The sequence below is a fragment of the Bos indicus x Bos taurus genome, chromosome 23 (genome assembly GCF_003369695.1).
Source record: "Bos indicus x Bos taurus breed Angus x Brahman F1 hybrid chromosome 23, Bos_hybrid_MaternalHap_v2.0, whole genome shotgun sequence".
NCBI lineage: Eukaryota > Metazoa > Chordata > Mammalia > Artiodactyla > Bovidae > Bos > Bos indicus x Bos taurus.
Window position 1 is genome coordinate 17,659,522 of NC_040098.1, and position 19,331 is coordinate 17,678,852.

The 19,331-nt window shown below is 56.0% G+C and overlaps 2 protein-coding genes across 3 annotated transcripts; one reads left to right on the forward strand and one right to left on the reverse strand.

Moving 5' to 3' along the window:
- The first annotated feature begins 461 nt into the window (after positions 1–461).
- GNMT (glycine N-methyltransferase) lies at positions 462–4,274 on the forward strand. Its single transcript, XM_027525357.1, has 6 exons — positions 462–1,054; positions 2,453–2,580; positions 3,217–3,333; positions 3,464–3,606; positions 3,712–3,833; positions 3,926–4,274. The coding sequence occupies exons 1-6, from the start codon at positions 798–800 to the stop codon at positions 4,095–4,097; spliced, it is 939 nt and encodes a 312-aa protein (XP_027381158.1). The 5' UTR covers positions 462–797; the 3' UTR covers positions 4,098–4,274.
- PEX6 (peroxisomal biogenesis factor 6) lies at positions 4,164–18,672 on the reverse strand. 2 transcript variants are annotated; one of them, XR_003508293.1, is made up of 18 exons: positions 17,704–18,672; positions 15,273–15,436; positions 14,733–14,816; positions 10,127–10,229; positions 9,721–9,854; positions 8,979–9,090; positions 8,159–8,367; positions 7,391–7,586; positions 7,136–7,212; positions 6,862–6,994; positions 6,575–6,780; positions 6,376–6,437; positions 6,064–6,172; positions 5,653–5,769; positions 5,459–5,536; positions 5,170–5,309; positions 4,529–4,997; positions 4,164–4,442 (listed from the first exon to the last, which is right to left on the reverse strand). XR_003508293.1 is itself a non-coding variant. In XM_027525356.1 (17 exons), the coding sequence occupies exons 1-17, from the start codon at positions 18,583–18,585 to the stop codon at positions 4,861–4,863; spliced, it is 2,943 nt and encodes a 980-aa protein (XP_027381157.1). In that variant the 5' UTR covers positions 18,586–18,672; the 3' UTR covers positions 4,368–4,860. The 2 variants fall into 2 exon arrangements, 1 of the variants encoding a protein (XP_027381157.1); XM_027525356.1 differs by having other exon boundaries at positions 4,368–4,997.
- Between the last annotated feature and the right edge of the window lie 659 nt (positions 18,673–19,331).

Consider the following 19,331-nt stretch of genomic DNA (forward strand, 5'->3'; position numbering starts at 1 on the left):
GTAGCATCATTTTTCTGGGCACCATCCATCTCCGTGCAGGGTCTTGTCCCAGGAAGAGACCTTCTGCTTTGGGAAGGAAGGGTGGATGTACACTAATCAAGGCAAAAGACCAATTTATGAAATGATAATGAACAATGTGATAGCAAGAGCACTGGACACGCCCAGCCCTGACCCTGGACTTCCCACTCTGTGGGCACCTCCGTGGAAAGTAGTTGGGTCTTTAGAAGGGCGCGTGATTGGAGAGGAATTTGAACCAAACTGCATCTGAGGCATTTAGAAAAGGCTTGATGCCTCACCTACAGGATAGAGGAGCATCTGGCCCCAGCTGGGTGGAATTGAGCCAGAACCGCTCCTGGACTTGAATGGCCGAGCCAGCATTATCCCCCTTCCTTCCTTCCCTAGCTGACTAGGCCCTCCTTCAGCTGGACCGTCCTTCTTTAGATATGCTAATACCTTTCCCCCCCTGCAACGAACGGTTCAGCCCTGGGCGCTCATCTCTGCGGACTCAAGTTTCTTTCCAGCCTGGGGCGGGGGTGGAGCGGGCCTTCTCACTGCTGCCCTTCTCCTGCCCCGCTTCCCCGGCCCTCCAGCGACCTGGGGCCTTGGGAGGGTCCTTTCCCGCCGAGGGATGGTCCGGAGGGCCGGATCTTCAGGCAGGCGGGTAGGGCTCGTCCAGGATTGCCAGGCCGCGCCCTCCCGGCGGCCCCGGGCCGGGAGCCCGGCAGGGGCGTGTCCGTGCGCTCACCTGCCATTGGGCAGGTGGGGCGGCCGGCGCTCTGGCAGGGGCCGCATTATAAATGCGGAGCCGGAGCCGGTGGCCGCGGCGGCAGGGCCAGGCGCGTCGCAGGATGGTGGACAGCGTGTACCGGACCCGCTCCCTGGGGGTGGCGGCTGAAGGGCTCCCGGACCAGTACGCGGACGGAGAGGCGGCGCGCGTGTGGCAGCTCTACATCGGGGACACCAGCAGCCGCACCGCGGAGTACAAGGCCTGGCTGCTCGCGCTGCTGCGCCAGCACGGCTGCCAGCGGGTGCTCGACGTGGCCTGCGGCACCGGGTGAGCCCGGGCGGGGCCCCGGGGACCGCAGTGAGCGCGAGCGGGGGCGGGCAGGAGGCCCGGGTGAGCGGGAACCCGGGGCACCGAGCGGATGGGGTAGGCTTGGCTCGCGCAGCCGGGCTGCAGGATCACAGGCGGGCACGTCGGGGCAGCCTCCTCCGCCGACCCGGGAGCCGAGGCTGGGGCGCGACGCCAGGGCGGGGAATGTGTGTTTGCCCAGGCAGAACGGGGCCGAGGAGACCCAGGATGAGAGCGAGGGTGTGGGCACAGCGGATGGGGAGGGCGGGCTCGCCAGGGCGGCGGCCCAAGGACCGGGTTTTGGGGCTAGCCTCACATAAGGTCGAATCCCGCTCCAGCGGCAGCGTTCACACTTAACACTTGTTCATCGTGATGTGCCTCTGCCAAAGCCTTGTGCCAGGTATTTCTGACACATCAGTTTTTAAAATCCTTTCAAAACCTCATAAGTGTGTTTGTGTGTATGTGTGTTCGTTGCTCAGTCGTGCCCGACTCTTTGCGACCCCATGGACTGCAGCCCACCAGGCTCCTCTGTCCATGAGATTTTCCAGGCCAAGGATACTGGAGTGGGTTGCCATTTCCTTCTCCAGGGGATCTTCCCAACCCCGGGCCTGAACCCGGGTCTCCTGCACTGCAGGCAGATTCTTTACCGACTGAGCTACAAGAGTAGTGATAGCTATTTATGGTTGCAGAAATTTGGCCTCAGAGAGGTAAAGGTGGAACGAAGATGTGGACCCAGGTTGGTTAAGGTCTGGCTTGTGCTCTGAACCACCATCTGGCAGTTCCCTGGTGGCTTAGTGGTTAGGATTCTGAGGTTTCACTGCCCAGGGCCCCGGGGTTCAATAGCTGGTGGGAGAACTGAGATCCTGCGAGCCTCACGGGACTGCCAAAAACAAAAAGCAAAAAATCCACTATGCTACACTATCTCCTGTGCTCAAGTTACTTAACTTGCAGGAGCTTCAGTTTGCCCCACCTCTCAAATAGGGATAACACAACCTACCTTACTGGATTGCTGTGAGTTTTAATTACTTATTTTTGCTGTACCGAGTCTTCATTTTGGGGCACAGACTTCTCTTGCTGCAGTATGTGGGATCTTAGTTTCCCTACCAGGGATCCAACCTGGGCCCCCTGCATTGGGACTGCAGTCTTAGCCACTGAATCACCAGGGAAGTCCCTGGATTGCCATAAGGATTAATGCCCATTGGTACAATACCTGACTTGGTGCCAGGTCACTTGAGGTTAGCGGAGAGAGCCTGGGGACAGGAAACAGGGGTGGACTCTGAAGAGTGGAGGAGACAGGAGTGTTCAGCGCAGGGCCTCCTCTTTGCCTCTCTAGGCCTCCCTGACTGCCCCTCTCTGACTGTCATTCCTGGTCCTGCCCAGGGTGGACTCCATCATGCTGGTGGAAGAGGGCTTCAACGTGACAAGCGTGGATGCCAGTGACAAGATGCTGAAGTATGCTCTCAAGGAGCGCTGGAACCGGAGGCACGACCCTGCCTTTGACAAGTGGGGTACGTGGGTCTGGACAGGTGCCCTCAGTTCTCTGTACCCTGGGCTCCTTTATCAATTGTGGTGGGGAGCTGTTTTCCTCAAAGGAGGAAATCACTGTCATTTCCCTGAAAAGGGAGGCTTACATACCAGAATGAGGAACTGAGAATGAGCGGCTAGTTTTAATTATTTTTATAGTGTCCTGTGAAAGTCGCTCAGTTCGTGTTCGACTGTTTGCGACCCCATGGACTATATAGTCCATGGAATTCTCCAGGCCAGAATACTGGAGTGGGTAGCCATTCCCTTCTCCAGGGGATCTTCCCAACCCTGGGATCGAACCCAGGTCTCCCACATTGCTGGCAGATTTTCTTACCAACTGAGCCACCAGGGAAGCCCATCTTGGACAGTGGGCTTGTCCTGGACCGTGGGCAGTGTCCTGTCCCCCCAAATAAAAACCCATAAGCACAGAGCCCTCCTTCCCAACCATGGTTTCCTCCTCTCTGGGCCCCTCGTTCCCTTCACCCTCCACGTCCATAATGATCCCCTTCTCTGACTGGATGGGGAGTCCCTTTGTGTGTCTTGAAGGGGAAACTGAGGCAGGACTGCCCTTGGTGGAGGTGGGTGCCACCCTGATCCCACTTCCCCTCCCTGGCCCCCAGTCATTGAAGAAGCTAACTGGATGACTCTGGACAAAGATGTGCCCCAACCACCAGGGGGTGGCTTCGATGCTGTCATCTGCCTTGGAAACAGTTTTGCCCACTTGCCAGACTGCAAAGGTGAGAGAGGGTGTAGCCTGGGGAGTGGAACCTGCTTTGAACTATACCCTTTCCAGAGTAGAAAGACAGGAGGGAGACTGGCGCTGGGGGCCCTGAGCAGACGCAGCCTCTCTGTCCCCACCTGGTTCAGGAGACCAGAGTGAGCACCGGCTGGCCCTGAGGAACATCGCAAGCATGGTGCGGTCGGGGGGCGTGCTGGTCATTGATCATCGCAACTACGACCACATCCTCCGCACGGGGTGTGCACCCCCAGGAAAAAACATCTACTATAAGGTGGGGCCCCCTGGGGAGGGCAGGCCCAGGGCGGGAGGTGTGGTCCCAGGGTCCTGGCCTCACGGTAGTTGCAGAGGTTGACACAGCTGGCAACACTGCCTGCAGAGTGACCTGACCAAGGACGTCACGACGTCAGTGCTGACCGTGAACAACAAGGCCCACATGGTGACCCTGGATTACACGCTGCAGGTGCCGGGGACTGGCCAGAGCGGCTCTCCTGGCTTGAGGTACTGACTTGGCGAGGTGGCGGGGGGTGGGGTGGGGTGGGGGGGGTGCCAAGACCACCAGTCCTCACGGCGGGTCCGGGGCTCTGTTGCAGTAAGTTCCGGCTCTCCTACTACCCTCACTGCCTGGCATCCTTTACGGAGTTGCTTCGAACAGCCTTTGGGGGCAAGTGCCAGCACACCGTCCTGGGTGACTTCAAACCTTACAAGCCGGGCCAGGCCTACGTTCCCTGCTATTTCATCCACGTGCTCAAGAAGACGGCCTGAGCGAGGCCTCGGCTCCCACCCTCTGCCCCGGCGCTGCCAGGCTCCGTCTGGGGAGGAGGGGACCGGTGGCTCCACAGTGCGGCCCCTACAGTGCGGATCCTGGGGGTGTGGGGAGGGGCAGACTTCCGCTGCGCTCAGGAGGACAGAAGGCTGAACAATACAGTCTGTGCCTTTTCAGGTCCTGTTCCCCTTGTGTTCATGTCAGAAGGATGAGGCTCTCGGGGGTTGCGCCTCCACAGCCTTGCTCGTCCCCACACCGACCGCAACTCCAGCAGGGGGCAGCATACACTTTATTTTCAGACCCACATGGGGCTTCCCTGGTGGCTCAGATGGTGAAGAATCCGCCTACAATGCGGGAGATTTGGGTTTTGATACCTGGGTTGGGAAGATCCCCTGGAGAAAGGAACGGCTACCCACTCCAGTATTCTTACCTGGAGAATTCCATGGACAGAGAAGCCCCGCAGGCTACAGTCCATGGGGTCGCAAAGAGTCGGACACAACTGAGTGACTTCCACGCTTCCCACAGGGGCTTACCTCAGGACCAGACCGCTCCTCCTGAGCAGAGGGGCCTGAGGGTTGGAGACGGCCTGGAAGGCAGTCAGGTCCAAAGAGGGTGTGTCCTGAGCTCTCCTGGGGCTCCTGATGGCACTTAGCACCAGGGGGTTGCCCGGAGGTAGGCAGCATTCAGGTGGGCGGGCGTTGGCTTTTGGTCTCCCAGGTCTCCGTGAGCCCCTGTGGGCAGGTCCCAGGCTGCAGGGGGCTCCTAGCAGGCGGCAAACTTGCGTTGGATGCGCTTGTACCGGAGCAACTCCTGCTCGCTGACCGAGGGCTGCAGCCGGGCCGCGGCCTGCAGCAGGTCCTCCATGGTGAGCAGCAGGGCCGAGCTCCCGGGCTCCAGGCCTAGGGGTGACAAGAGGAGGCTGTGGTCTCTGCCTGAGCAGGGGAGCGCCCCGGGTAGGCACCTTCTTGCCTAGAGTCTCCCAGGGGGTCAAGAGACCCTCCTCTGAAATCCAGAACCAGGCCTGGTGCCCACTAGTTTCTGGTGGACCTCTGGGCCTGGGGAGCGGCGCACCTTCCTCCAGGTCCTGAACTCGGCGTTTGAGGGCAGCCGTCATGGCGTCGGAGCACAGGGAGTAGAGGTCCGCGCCCGTCAGCTGGGGCGGGCAGTGGTCTAGGACGTCCACCAGGCTCACAGAGGGCTCCAGCCTGAACCTGTTGTAGGTACACAGGAAAGAGTCTTACTAGCTTCCCTGACTCCACTGGAAGGCATCCCTGACCAGCTTATTGTGGACTTGGCACTCATCTCCCAACCATCCCAAGGCCCAAGCCCCTGGGGGGACCCTCCCTCTAATGGGGCGTACTTGCGTGTGATGGCACTCAGAACACGGAGCTGGGAGGCGCGGTCCTCATTCACTCCCACAAACACCAGCTTGTCAAACCTTTAGGGAGATAGGTGGGTGTCAAGGAGCCCAGCATGAGGGTGGAGAGGCACAGATAGGGTTCAAGGGGCAAGTCCAGAGGGGCCTGGTGGAGGTGAGAGGGATGGGGCACACACCTGCCGGGCCGCAGGAGGGCAGGGTCCAGCAGGTCTGGTCTGTTGGTGGCTCCGATCACAAACACATCCTGGGTGCTGTGAAGCCCATCCAGCTCAGCCAGGAGCTGAGACACCACCCTGCGAAGGAGGGAGTGGAAACGAGAGCGTGCGCGGTGCATCCTCACCCTCTCACCTCCACGGGGTGCCTCTGCAGGCTGTCTCCACAGGGCCCCTGGCTGGTCGTGCCCTGTGGACCCTCCCACCCTGGCTCCCGTCTCCTCAAAGCCTCACACCCAATTCCACGGCCCCTTTTAGCTTCTGCTACGGGATCGCAGAACCAGATGGGCAGGAACCCTTTGGGCGGCCAAGACTAGTACAACCTGTCTCATACCCCTCCGTCTTGGACCCCAGAATCCTGGCTCAGACCCCCACCTGTCCATCACACCTCCAGAGTCTCCACTTCGCCCCCGGTTTGGGGCCAAGGAGTCCAGTTCATCAAAGAAGATGATGCAGGGAGCTGCGGCCCTGGCCCGCGCAAACACTGAGGAGAGAGGGGTCCATAGGACGGAGAAGCCCGGTTGGGTGGGGGTTAGATATCAGGAAATGGGGAGGGCAACCCAGGTTGGCAGCTGATCACTAGCACTTCAGGTAAAGGCCCCTCCAGGCAGGAACCTGACCTGGAGAGGAAGACTAGAGGCGACGGCCAGCAGCCTGAGGGCTCTCCCTCCGCCCCCACTCACTCACCTTCCCGTACATTCTCCTCGCTTTGGCCCACGTACATATTGATGAGCTCGGGCCCTTTCACGCTGAGGGAGGTGACAGGAGAGGGTGAGACTCCTCAAGATGCAGAAACACACAACTGACCTCCTGGCCACCCGCTTCTGCTGCCCAGCCAGCCACAGCCCCCAGTCCACCTGCCCTCCTGGCTGGGCCCAGTCACCACCTGAGGAAGGTGAGGCTGCACTCCGTGGCCACTGCCTTGGCCAGGAGGGTCTTGCCCGTGCCAGGGGGCCCGTGGAGCAGAAGGCCGGAGCGCCTCAGGCCCAGGCTGAGCAGCTCAGGGTGCTCCAGAGGAAGCTGAATCGTCTCCAGAATCTCCTTCTTCACCTCCTGCAGCCCGCCCACGTCGTGCCAGGACACCGAGGGGATCTAGGAGGCGGGAAGGGTGTGGCTGGGCACCGGCTGGTGGAGGGTGCTCGGGTCCCACCCCCATGGGCCTCGAGTGTCTACCCTGGGGGCTCCGATGGCTTGCGAGTGAGCGGCCTGCAGCTGCTCCAGTGCCTGCCCAAAGTCCTCAGCCAGGAGAGGGAAGCCCGCTGCACACAGCTCCCCCTCATCCTCCTCACTCAAGCCGCCGGCCCAGCTGCAAAGAGAAACCCAGGGAGGCCTGTGGAGGACCAGCCCTGAAGCCTCCTTCCCACTGGGGCCCTCACCTTCCTCCCTTCCTCTCCAGCCCCTGCCCACCCAGACTGCCTCTTGCCCCTCCCAGGCCCAGCTTCCTCACCCTGAGTTCTTGATCCTGGTGCAGGCTGCCCGGCTGCTGTGGGTCAAAAGGGCGAAGAGGTCCCCCACCACAAAGCCCTGGGGAAGCACAGGAGACGATGTGTGAGCAGGCACAGCAGGCAGCCCCCGTGCGGGGAGGGAGGGGCAGTCCCCTGGCTGGTGCACGGGCCCAGCACTGAGGCCTCGGGTTCTCCACCCTCACTGACTGCCTCCCACCAGAGCGTGCGAGGAGGCCGGCGCCCTGCCGGGCACTCACCGCACAACGCCGCGCCAGCTGCGCCAGGTTCACCTCTTGGCCCAGGGGGAGGTGGGCAGTGAGAGCCCGGAGGACGCTGAGCCGCTGCGCCTCTGCCAGCACGGGCACCTCCAGCTCGTGAGGAAATGCTGTCTGCACATCTGCAGGCAGGTCCTGGGCCCGGCTGGTCGTGGCCACGACCATCAGGGGAGGGCAGCTGTGGACAGGGAGTGGGTACTGAGGGCGGGAAGGTGGCCAGCAGCCTCTGAGTGCAGCCTCATCTTGAGGCTGGTGCAGGAGGGTGGCTGCAGGGCAGGGATGAGAGAGGGAGATGGGAGCCCCAAAGCTTCCCAGATGGGGCATCCCCCCACACACAGGGAGCTCAATGAGGGCAGAGGCCATGCTTTAGCATTCCCCAAGAAACAGCCCATGGCTCAGTCAGTTAAGAATCTGCCTACAATGCAAGAGACCCGGGTGCAATCCCTGGGTTGAGAAGATCCCCTGGAGAAGGGAACGGCAACCCATTCCAGTATTCTTGCCTGGGAAATCCCATAGACAGAGAAGCCTGGTGGGCTACGGTCTATGGGGTCGCAGAGTTGGACACGACTGAGTGACTAAGCACAAAAAGAAACAGCAGGGTCCGCACCCTCCTCCCTGTGGGCACGCCCACCTCCTCAGCTCAGGCAGGGCTGCCTGGAGAGTAGCCAGGTGGGATGTCTGAAAGCCACTGACAGGGTCGGGGAGAGAAGGCTGGCCCCACTACTTTCCCCGCTCAGTGCTGGATGCTACCTGGCGAGTGGGTCTTCATCCAGGAGGAGGTGCCGCAGTGTGGCCACCACCCGGGCGTCCTCACCCAGTCCATCACGGTCCCGGCCCAGCAGGTCCACAGCTGTCAGCAAAAGAACCACAGGCCGGCAGCGCCGGGCCCGGGAGAAAGCAGCCTGCAGCTTTGTCTCCACAGCGCCGCTACTGTCTGCACAGAGGCTGGAGCAGGGCACCTGGGGAGGGGGTCCCGACGGGCCTGTGAGTAAGGGAAGGGGCAGGCACGACCAGGGCAGGAGAAGGGGGGAGGGCTCAGAAGGGGCAAGCCATCTTTTTGGAGGGTGGGGATGGGGGAGGAAGGCAACACTGGCCAAGCCCTAACTCTTCTTTTCCCTAACCACATTCCCTGGACTGCCCACCAAAACCTTGGCAGTATCCTCTTTTTAATTAATTTTATTTTTGGCTGCACTGGACCTTCCTTGCTGTGCATGGGCTTTCTTTGCAGTGAGTGGGGGTTACTCATTGCGGTGGCTTCTCTTGGCACGGGCTCTAGGGCACGTGGGTTTAGGTGGTTGTGGTGCACGGGCTTAGTTGCTCTGCAGCACGTGGGATCTTCCTGGATCGGGGATCAAACCTGTGTCCCCTTCATTGGCAGACAGATTCGTAACCACTGGACCACCAAGGAAGTCCTGGAGTGTGCTCCTTCTTGAGAGCATCTCTCAGTAGCTCAGCATCACGGGACTATGCCTGATCCACTGGCCCAGTGGGCCCCGTGGTCAGAGAGGAGAGGGAGAATCTGGGCTGCAGAGGAGATGGAGTTGGGGGTCTACTCTCCAGGGACCCTCACCTTCAATAAGTGGAGCCCAAGGCGGCTGCAGGCTGCGGCAACTGCGGTGGTCTTCCCACTGCCTGGGGGGCCCCGTAGAAGGACACTGCCAGTCCCTGTCAGCAGGGCACCCCTGCAACCAGAGAACAGACATTTGCTTCCTCTATCTTGCCCAGAAGGGAGTCCCCAGTGACACAGGCCCCCTCAGATCCAGAAAGCAGACACTCTCCTTGATGCACCCCTCCCCGCCAGGGCCGTCACCACTTGGTGAGGCCATATTTCCCATACCATCAGTGAAATTCTGGCAGGGGCCTGGGACATATCCAGGGGATTAACTTCTTTTTGTCATCAGTGAAACCTTGGCTGTTCTGTCTGGTCTGGATTGTATGGAGGGAATTAGGAAGGGGTCTGTGGCTACACATGGGCCAGCGGTATGAGGACCTTGTCTTTCAGGGCCCAGGTGGTGAAAATCGGGATGACTAGTGGGCTCTCCAAGGGAAGGGCAGCCTCAGAGACAAATGACCCTGGGGGAGAGTCTCCCTCCACAGCTGACCTTGGAGGGCAGAGGTTACTCCCAAAAAGAAGCCTGGGAATTTGCTTATGGACAGGACATGGGCTAGGGGCCTGGGCCCGATGGTTGGAGGGAGGCCCACCCAATCCCACCACGGCCAGGGCATCAGGTACTGCTTGTCTGGCCTGCTGCTCCTCCGGGGATGCTCCGGGCAGCCCTCTCTCACACAGAGGCTGCAGCATCCTCACTCACCCTGGCTGGAGGCGAGGCTTCAGAGCAGTACAGAGCTCGGTCACCAAGGCCTCCAGGCCTGGAGGAGACAAGCTGCTCCAGGGAGTGGAGTCCCCTGAAGGAAGCCTTGGAACCAGGCTCAGGGTAGAACCCACCTGTGAAAGGTGGGAGGAAGCTTTAGTTTCTAGAAGTTGTTTTTAATTTACTTTATTGAAGTATTTAATTTATTGATTTACAATGTGGTGTTACTTTCCACCATACGGCATAGTGATTCAGTTAAACACGTATATAAAAGTCTGCATCTACTAATCCCGAACTCCCACTCCATGCCTTCCCCAACTCCTTCCCCCTTGGCAGCCACCAGTCTGTTCTACAGAAGTTCTTTCTGCTCCTTTCCCCAGGTCAATCCCCACCGCCAGGGCCTCACCAAGTACAAGGAGGTATGGGCGGAGTCGGCTAAGTAGGCTCTGGCTTGCCCGTCTGGAGCCTCCCCAACTGTTCTCTTCACTTTAAAAAACATCTCTTGCCACCTGTAGGGAGAGAGGCCCAATGAACCCCAGATCCAGAGCCCACATCCAATCCTTCTTAAGGGCAACGCGCTGTCTCAGTCAGAGGTCCGCTGCAGGGACAAATGGAAGAGCAGTACAAAGAAATGCCCCCAGATGTGGCGGAGGTGGGCAGGAAGCGGGGGACGTGGTGGTAAAGGAAAGCAGGTGGTCTTCCTTATCTCTCTGACGGGATCATACACGCTTTAAGAGCAGGAGCTGTGCCTGTCCTTGGCACCCCTCATACCAACATCACCTTAGGGTGTGTTTCTCCTGCCTACTCACTCCGATGGAAGAAGCCACTGCCACACCAAGCAGTGACCATCTGCCCGTTTTCACTGGCTTGAGAACACAGACTCTCCCTCAAATATGCACCCACCAAAAAAAAAATGTACCCACCAAGGCCACCTAAAACCTCGAAAGAAAGAGTCCTTCAGCTCTTAGTCACCCATAAGATATGATCGCAAGCAGATTCCTTCATAATGACATTTAGCGATTAATGTTTCTCTGTTTTGGCTGTACATTAGAATTATCTGTGAAACTTAAAAAAAAAAAAAAAAAAAAACATCTCTCACATACTGTGATTCCATTCAGTAGAGGAGTGGTTGCCAGAAGCTGAGGGAAGGAGGGAATGGGGAGTGACTGCTGGCGGGTGGGGGTTTTTTTCTGGGCTGAGGAAAATGTTTTGGAATTAGTGATGTTGATGGCACAACCTTGTGAATATACTAAAAGCCACTGAATTATATACTTTAAAAGTGTGAATTTTATGGTATGTGAATTATATCTGAATTTTACAATTAACATTTTCCTTCCTTTGGGAAAAATAAAAAGACTGCAGAGGCTCTAGCCTAACCCTGATTCTGCTCTAATAGGTTTGGGGTAGGGCTCAGGCATTTTTATTTTTCAAAAGCTCCCAGCCATAACCAGGGCTGTGCAGTCACTGGCTAGTGTTAGAGTGAGTTAGGCTTACTCAGCCTACCAGGGGGGTGAGGGTTGCTGCTGCTGCTGCTGCTGCTAAGTCGCTTTCAGTCGTGTCCGACTCTGTGCGACCCCATAGACAGAAGCCTACCGGGCTCCCCCGTCCCTGGGATTCTCCAGGCAAGAACACTGGAGTGGGTTGCCATTTCCTTCTCCAATGCATGAAAGTGAAAAGTGAAAGGGAAGTCTCTCAGTTGTGTCCGACTCTTAGCGACCCCATGGACTACAGCCTACCAGGCTCCTCCATCCATGGGATTTTCCAGGCAAGAGTACTGGAGTGGGGTGCCATTGCTTTCTTGGGGCGAGGGTAGCAGACAGCAATTACTAGTCCAGTTTTCCAGATACAGAGAGGAACTACTGCCGTCTGTAATCCTCAGGCAGCACAGCAATGGCAGAGCCCGGGCCTCTTTCAGGTCTACCTGGGGTACAAATTCCTTTGCTTAGTATCCCACAGTCACACAGCTGCTCCCTCTGGCAGCAGAGAGGGGTGGGGGTGGAAAGGCCTTCAGGTGGAAGGGGAGGCATACTAGGTTTGGGACCACCACCAGAGGCACTGACTGTGAAAGAACTGGAACATAAGGAAAGCTGTCCCACTGGTTTTTTCTGTTTGTTCGGTTGGCTGCATTGTGCGGTTGGTGGTGTTTTAGTTCCCCAACCAAGGACGGAACCCAGCCCTGGCAATGGAAACACTGAGTCTTTACCACTGGACCGCCAGGTAATTCCCTGTCCTACTGCTGTTCATTATAAATAGGTATTGTGTTAGTTGCTCAGGCGTGTCCAACTCATGGGGTCACTGCTCAGGACCCCATGGACTGTAGCTCGCCAGGCTCCTCTGCCCATGGGATTCTCCAGGCAGCAATACTGGAGTGGGTTGCCATTCCCATCTCCAAGCGATCTTCCCAACCCAGGAATCGAACACAGGTTTCCCACATTGCAGACAGATTCTTTACTGTCTGAGCCACCAGGAAAGCCCATGAACAAGTGATGGGTGGGTCTACAACCTAGACTCGCAATCAAGCTGAACCACCTCGGTCAGATGCATCTGGCAGCCAATGGAATCCAAGGAGGAAGAGCCCTGAGGCAGGGGAGGGGGAGGGAGACACGCCCACCTCTCCCCCTCACAAGCTCCCTTCCACCCCTACTCTCCATCCATGGAGAGTGGATGGGCCACCTCATTGAGGTTGGCCAGACCTCTGGAACATATCTGGACACTGCTGGGGAACACGGGGTTGCGTTCCTGAGAGCCAGACAGTGGAGCTCGATCCCCGCCCCAGGCCTGGTGTGAGAGGTGGAGCAGGGGGAGCATGGACCAGCTGCACCACCGCCAGTGGACTTCTGTGCCAGGGATCAGGGGAGCCTCCATCCAGGGAGCCTCTTACCAAGTCCAGGGAGTAGGATACAGCACTCATCTCTGTCCTTGGACCCATCTGCCCGCTCGGCCCTGCTTTTCCAAACCCACCCAGAGGTAAGAACTACATGCTTAGCACCCAGAGGAGGGAGGCAGGTCTCCAAGGTGCTGGTATAGTAGAGATCCAGGAACAGGACTGGCTTGCTGGTCTGTCTCAGGAGGGTCGAGTGCCTGTTTTCCTTTAAAAGTACAAAAGGTGGGCATTCTGCAGCTTTCCTACAGAGAGCTAGCTCATAGACAGTTGCTCTATTTAAGATAGAGGTGGTGGCAGAGCGGTATGAAGAATTTGCAAGCCAATGCAGGAGATGCAAGAGACATGGGTTCAATCCTTGGGTCAGGAAATCCCCTGGAGCAGGAAATGGAAACCTACTCCATTATTCTTGCCTGGAAAATTCCATGGACAAAGGAGCCTGGTGGGCTACAGTCCACAGGTCACCAAGAGCTGGACACGACTGAGCACACACACACACAAGATGGAAAACAGAAGTTGGAAGTGATGGAGAGCAGCTGGGCATTCTCCACCAGGCTCGTTGTAAATTTGATGGGAAAGCTCAAAGCAGCACCCTGGAGCACCAAATGGAATTACACATGGCACCACAGGCCCCTCCTCTGGGTACCACAGCCCTGAAACTGGAGAGACTGAGCACTGGCCAGAACCAAGCTCTGAATGTTGACCAAAGCTGAATTAGGTACTCCAAACAAGGCACTGCTCTCTTAGTAGAGGACCCAGGCTGGCTCGGCCTGAGACCCTGGGCATGATGGCTCCTGTGCCCAAGTTTCTGCAGGGTGGTCCCACCACCTCACTGGGATTTCCTGCCAAGTTGGGTTAGTGTCTTCTTCTTCTAATAAAGCCTTATAGGAAATCCATCTGGGGGTAGGAAGCTACACATTTTCCCCCTTCACATAAAGCCAAGCAGTCTCTGAATTCTGAATTTTTTTTTGGCTGCGCCATGTGGTATGTGGGATCTTAGTTCCCCCATCAGGGATTGAACCTGCTCCCCCTGCATTGGGAGTGCAGTCTTAACCATGGGAAGTCCCTGCCTTACCATTTCATATGCAGTCTCTGCAGTAAGAATCAACAGGAGGAAAGGTTGGCCTCCTTGTTTTGGGTCCCTGGCTCAGTTACGCTCTTTCTCACTCTCTGTTGAGGATAAGGAAAGACAGCAGGTCTCTCAAAGGCAAATCTCTTCCTCTCCTGTCTTGGGAGACAAGACTGAAAAGCAGCGTGTCCACATTCCATCCACTAGAGCAGAAATCATGATGGTACTGGGGCTCCTCTGGCTCAGTGTACAGGAGGTGTGGCCCAAACAACATTGGTTGAGAATGGAAAGCAGGGCTTCCCTGATGGCTCAGTGGTAAACAATCCACCTGCCAATGCGGGAGACACGCATCTGATCCCTGGCGAGGGAAGATCCCATATGCCGTGGGGCAGCTAAGGCCGTGTGCCACAACTATTGAGCCCGTGCTCCAGAGCTGGGGAGCCACAACTACTGAAGTCTACGTGCCCCAGCGCGTGTGCTCTGCAGCAAGAGAAGCCACTGCAGTGAGCAGTCACCACAACTTGAGAGCAGCCCCCGCTTTCTGCAACTCGAGAAAAGTCCACACAGTAACGAAGACCGAGCACAGCCAAAACATAAAATAAATAAATAAACAAATAAAAACTTATTTTAAAAAGAATGGAAAGCAGGGGGGACTTCCTTGGAGATTCAGTGGTTTAAACTCTGAGCTTCCACTGCAGGGGCTGTGAGTTCAATTCCTGGTTGGGGGAGTTCCTCATGCCACGAGGTGCAGCCAAAAAAAAAAGAAGAAAGTGAGGAATCCCACCTTGGACTAGGCCATTGAACCATTCTTAGTGCTTTACTATACCTAGGACCACCAATCAATTTGAGGATAAACACCTCCCAAAAGCCAGCAGGCAGTGGCTCTTAATTCTCTTTTCAGTCACACGCCTATTTGAGAACATGAGAATAGGTACCTTCTCTCCCGAAAAACATGCATGACAACAACAAAATGCTCTTATGCACAGAATTATTCCATTCAACTTGAGGACTCCTGCACGCAGGTTAAGAATCCCAGCTGCAGGAGAGAAGGCAGCTCCATACCTGGGCAGTTTCTCTGGGCTTGCTTCCAGGATCTCTACTTGCCCAACTGTTGGCACACACAGGACATCCCCTTCCTGGACTGCCCTGTAACACAGCGGTAGCCCTGGTCAGCTCACAGTGGGAGTTAATAGCAGGCGCCTGACATATCCCCGCATGCCCCACCCCCTCAACCTGCAGACTGTTTCTCGGGGGTCTACTGCCCACCCAGAGATCCCAAGCAGTTGTCCAGAGAACAAACCTGACCTAGTAAGAGCTTTGGGATACGGCAGAGAGGGCATCAGAGTCCAGAGAGAGGGGCAAAGCAGGATCCTGGCTTTTGGGGGCCCTCCTCAAATCAAAGTGGTTTCTCAATCTAGAATGTCTGGATTTACCCTCCTGGCCCAGATTTCTCTTGTCTATCTGACACACCAGGAGGCTTCTAGCCACCATACTGTGGCTTTTTAAAATCAGAGGCTTTCTGGTATCTGAATCTCAGGCCTGGGATAGGAGGAGTTCACTGAGGGTGGTGTGCTACCCTCCTGCAAGGGGGAAGCGGCTAACCTGGGTGTCTGAAAATGCCGGTAAAGGACATGGTCATAGTTTCCATTAGTGCTGTAGTGAGGAGACGACACAATTTCGATGTGTAACTCTTTGGCAAACGGAGGCCCAGGCAGCACTGAGCAGCTTCCTTTGTCTTCAGGGGTGCTGGAGCCCTCCAAATACCTCTATGAGAGAAATAACCACCACCTTAGAACCTTCTCCCAGGGACTCAGGCTCTGCCCAGTCTCTTAGCAACCAACACTTCCATCCTTTATCCTTCCCATAACCACAAGGGCTGTGGGACGGGAGACCTAAGAAAGTAGAGCTGAAGACCTATATCTTCCTTAGAAAACAGAAACCTCTCCTTCTAATGGGCACCCGGAAGAGACTTCTGACTCTGACTTTGCTGACTCTAGCTCCAAAGAGTTCACCAGTGATGATAACCATTCTGTGACACCTTTATACTGGCCCCGAGCCAGTAAAATGGTAAAGACATTTAACTCCCACAAGTCATTTGAGTGACACCAGGCAGCCACTGGGAACATTAATTGGACAGTAGTGAGGACACTGAATTCAGGCTCCAGTTAAAGGACATGATCTCACTGAAGCTGAAAGAGCTGGGTCAGGTGAATGAGCTCCTGCCTGAGTGCTCCAGTATTTTTCCTCCATTTAGAAGGAAAGCCACACCTGACTCCCATTCACGCATATCTTTTATTTCTTCTTGACATCCCACAGCACTAAGTGTCTATGGCAGCATTACCTAATATAACTTTCTACAGTGATAGAAAAACTCTATATTTACATGTGGCTACTGAACACTCAACATGTGACTAAAGCAATCAAATAACTGAATTTTTTACTTTACTTACTTTCAGTTGATTTAAAGAACCACCCAGGGGCTAGCAGCTTTTGTACTGGTCAGTGTGGGCCTAAATCATACATCCAGGTGCTTAATTAAACAGTAGACTATATTTGTCCCCCTGAACACAATTTTCTTTTTGAAGTAAGTTCCTTAAAGGTAGAAAGCAAAAACTCCTCTTGGATGTATTTAATCTAATTTTAAAATTAAACACCAAGCACTAAGGATAATAAAAACCTGTCCCTTCAAGAACAATATACAATTGAGAATGAGAGTATATGATCATAACAAAACTATAAAATAAAAGCTCTCAGAAAGATAGAAAATGCTATAGGAAAAAGTAATGTTAAATTTGTGGTGTGAGATTTTGCAAGGCTTTAAGAAACAGTGTCAGGCTTTATTTTTTGGGGCTCCAAAATCACTGCAGATGGTGACTGCAGCCATGAAATTAAAAGACGCTTACTCCTTGGAAGGAAAGTTATGACCAACCTGATAGCATACTCAAAAGCAGAGACATTACTTTGCCAACAAAGGTCCGTCTAGTCAAGGCTGTGGTTTTTCCAGTGGTCATGTATGGATGTGAGAGTTGGACTGTGAAGAAAGCTGAGCGCCGAAGAATTGACGCTTTTGAACTGTGGTACTGGAGAAGACTCTTGAGAGTCCCTTGGACTGCAAGGAGATCCAACCAGTCCATTCTAAAGATCAGTCCTGGGTGTTCATTGGAAGGATTGATGCTAAAGCTCAAACTCCAATACTTTGGCCACCTCATGCGAAGAGTTGACTCATTGGAAAAGACTCTGATGCTGGGAGGGATTGGGGGCAGAAGGGGACGACAGAGGATGAGATGGCTGGATGGCATCACTGACTCGATGGACGTGAGTCTGAGTGAACTCCGGGAGTTGGTGATGGACAGGGAGGCCTGGGGTGCTGCAATTCATGGGGTCGAAAAGAGTCGGACACGACTGAGCGACTGAACTGAACTGAAGAAGCAGGTGGCATTTGTAGAAGGGCCTTGAAGGAGGAGGAGGTTAACAGAATAGGAAGGAACTTGAAGTCAAGGACAGCGTGAGCAAAAGATGGGAGTACGATCTTCCATACTACCCAATACAATACTGGATGTGTGTGCGTGCGTTCTCAGTCATGTCCAACTTCCACCAGGCTCCTCTGTCCATTGGATTTTACAAGCAAGAATACTGCAGTGGGTAGCCATTTCCTCCTCCAAGGGATCTTCCTGACCCAGGGATCAAACCCACGCCTCCTGCATTGGCAGGTGGATTTCCACCTACTTGGTAAGCCCACAATACTGGATACATTGCAACAATTTGACAAATAACTGATTAGATTCAGTAGATTACTACACATGGTAATTTGGCTGTAATTCTCACCTTTCACCTGAATAGTGAAAGCCCTTCCCATGCACCAACATGTTTTAATTGTAGAGAATGGATAAATAAGGCTAAGAGGTGTTAAGGGAAAAGTCCAAGCTCTAAGGAGTAAAGGATCCGAATTTTACAGCTCTCATCTTCCAATTTAGTTAAGGCAAAGAAGAGATAAAGAGGAAGAAGCATTCCTGATCTCAGTCCTGTATCCTACCTGGATTTTGAGCTCTCCCACGTCCAGGGGATCACAGCCGAGATTAAAAGCCAGAGTGGCAGGCACGAGGGCCAGTCCGTCAGCGAGAGGCTCTCCCGGCTGCCCAGAGCCGGGTCCCAGTCTTTCAGAGAGGTTCCAGCGAGGCTCTAGAACTTGGACTGTGGCCAGATGTGGCTGAGAAGTGTTCGATGACTCTCCAGCCCGGGTCACCCACACCCATTCGCCCTGGAAGAGGCTGAGGCTGCGGAGACAGCTCCGGCTCACCCCCAGTGCATCTCCAGTCCCTCCCAGAACGCCCCTTAGTCGCCGGACTGTGCCAGAGGCCGCGAAGGAGGACACCACCGGCGGGAGAGGGAGCCGGCTGCTGTTCTCAGCCTCTGGACCCAGTTTAGCCCGCCCACGGAGCTCAGTCACAGCTAGCCGCGTCCCTGGACCCAGCAACCCTTGCAACGCCGGCCGCGTCTCCAGCACCCGCGGTCCGGGCACGGGCAGGGTCTCTCCGCGCCTCACCAGCAACGGCCCGACTCTCGGTCCGAGTCCGGGCCCAGATGAAGTGCCAAGCAGCGCCCAGCCCAGCGACGGTGGCCGCCGCACCGGCCGCGCCCGCACCCACGCCCCGGAGCCCAGAGCCAGGAGCTGCAGCAGCGCGCGGCTAACCAGCAGCTGCGGGGGCCCCGGGCCCTGCTCTTCGGTGCCCGCGCCGGGTCCCTCCACGGCGGCCACCAGCAGCGCCGGCCCTGCCGGGCTCTCCCCTGCAGGCCTCAGCGCCAGCACTAGGCCCAGCCCTGCCGCAGGCCACGGGCCCCCGGGCGGCAGCAGCACCGCCAAAGCGGGTGTCTCGGTCGGGAAGGGCTCCAGGACTCGCAAGACTGCCAGCGCCATGGTGACAGGCGACCAAAGAGCACAGCGAAGAAGGGCGCCTTCCTGAGCCGGAGAGCTAGACGTCCCAGCGGCTCACACGCCACTTCCGCTTCCGGCAGGGGCAGCCCTAGGGAAGTGGGCAGGGCGTCGGGTGCAAGGGCGTGCTCCAGGAGGGTGAGCTGCGCCTTGGATAGATAGGAAAGGTGCCTCGGTGGCAGTAACACAGTCACTGTGGTCGGGTAGTCCATGCACACCGCTTGTGAGACGTGTGTACAGGGGTTTACCTTCCGCGCCTGCCTGGGGAGTAACGTCTGTCAACTAACCTCCCCACGGGCATGTCCTCAACAGTTTATTGAATGATCAGTGAACGATCATTGTGGCCTGGACCAAACTTGGCCCACTGCTGGGAGCTGTGGGTGTAGTGTTTAGGAAGGTGTCCACTCGTGGAACTGTAGGCACTGAGGTTTGGAGGCTTGCGGGAAGGTTGCAGGAGGGAGTGGTAGGGTTATATGTCTCAGACAGGCATTTGGATGTGGAGCGGCTGCTGGCTGAATTACTGCAAGTGATTCATGTAGCCCTGTAGTGGTTGGTGCTGCCACACCTATTCCAACACATTCTACACAAAACCCACGTTCCAGTGTTTCTTGTCCTGCTTATTGTCCTGTTCATTCTGTTCCCACCAAGCTTGAAACAAAGACAAAGCAGCTTCCCTTTCTCATCTCTCCAAAACTAGATGTTCTCTCCTCCCAATCCTTGTAGACTGGAGA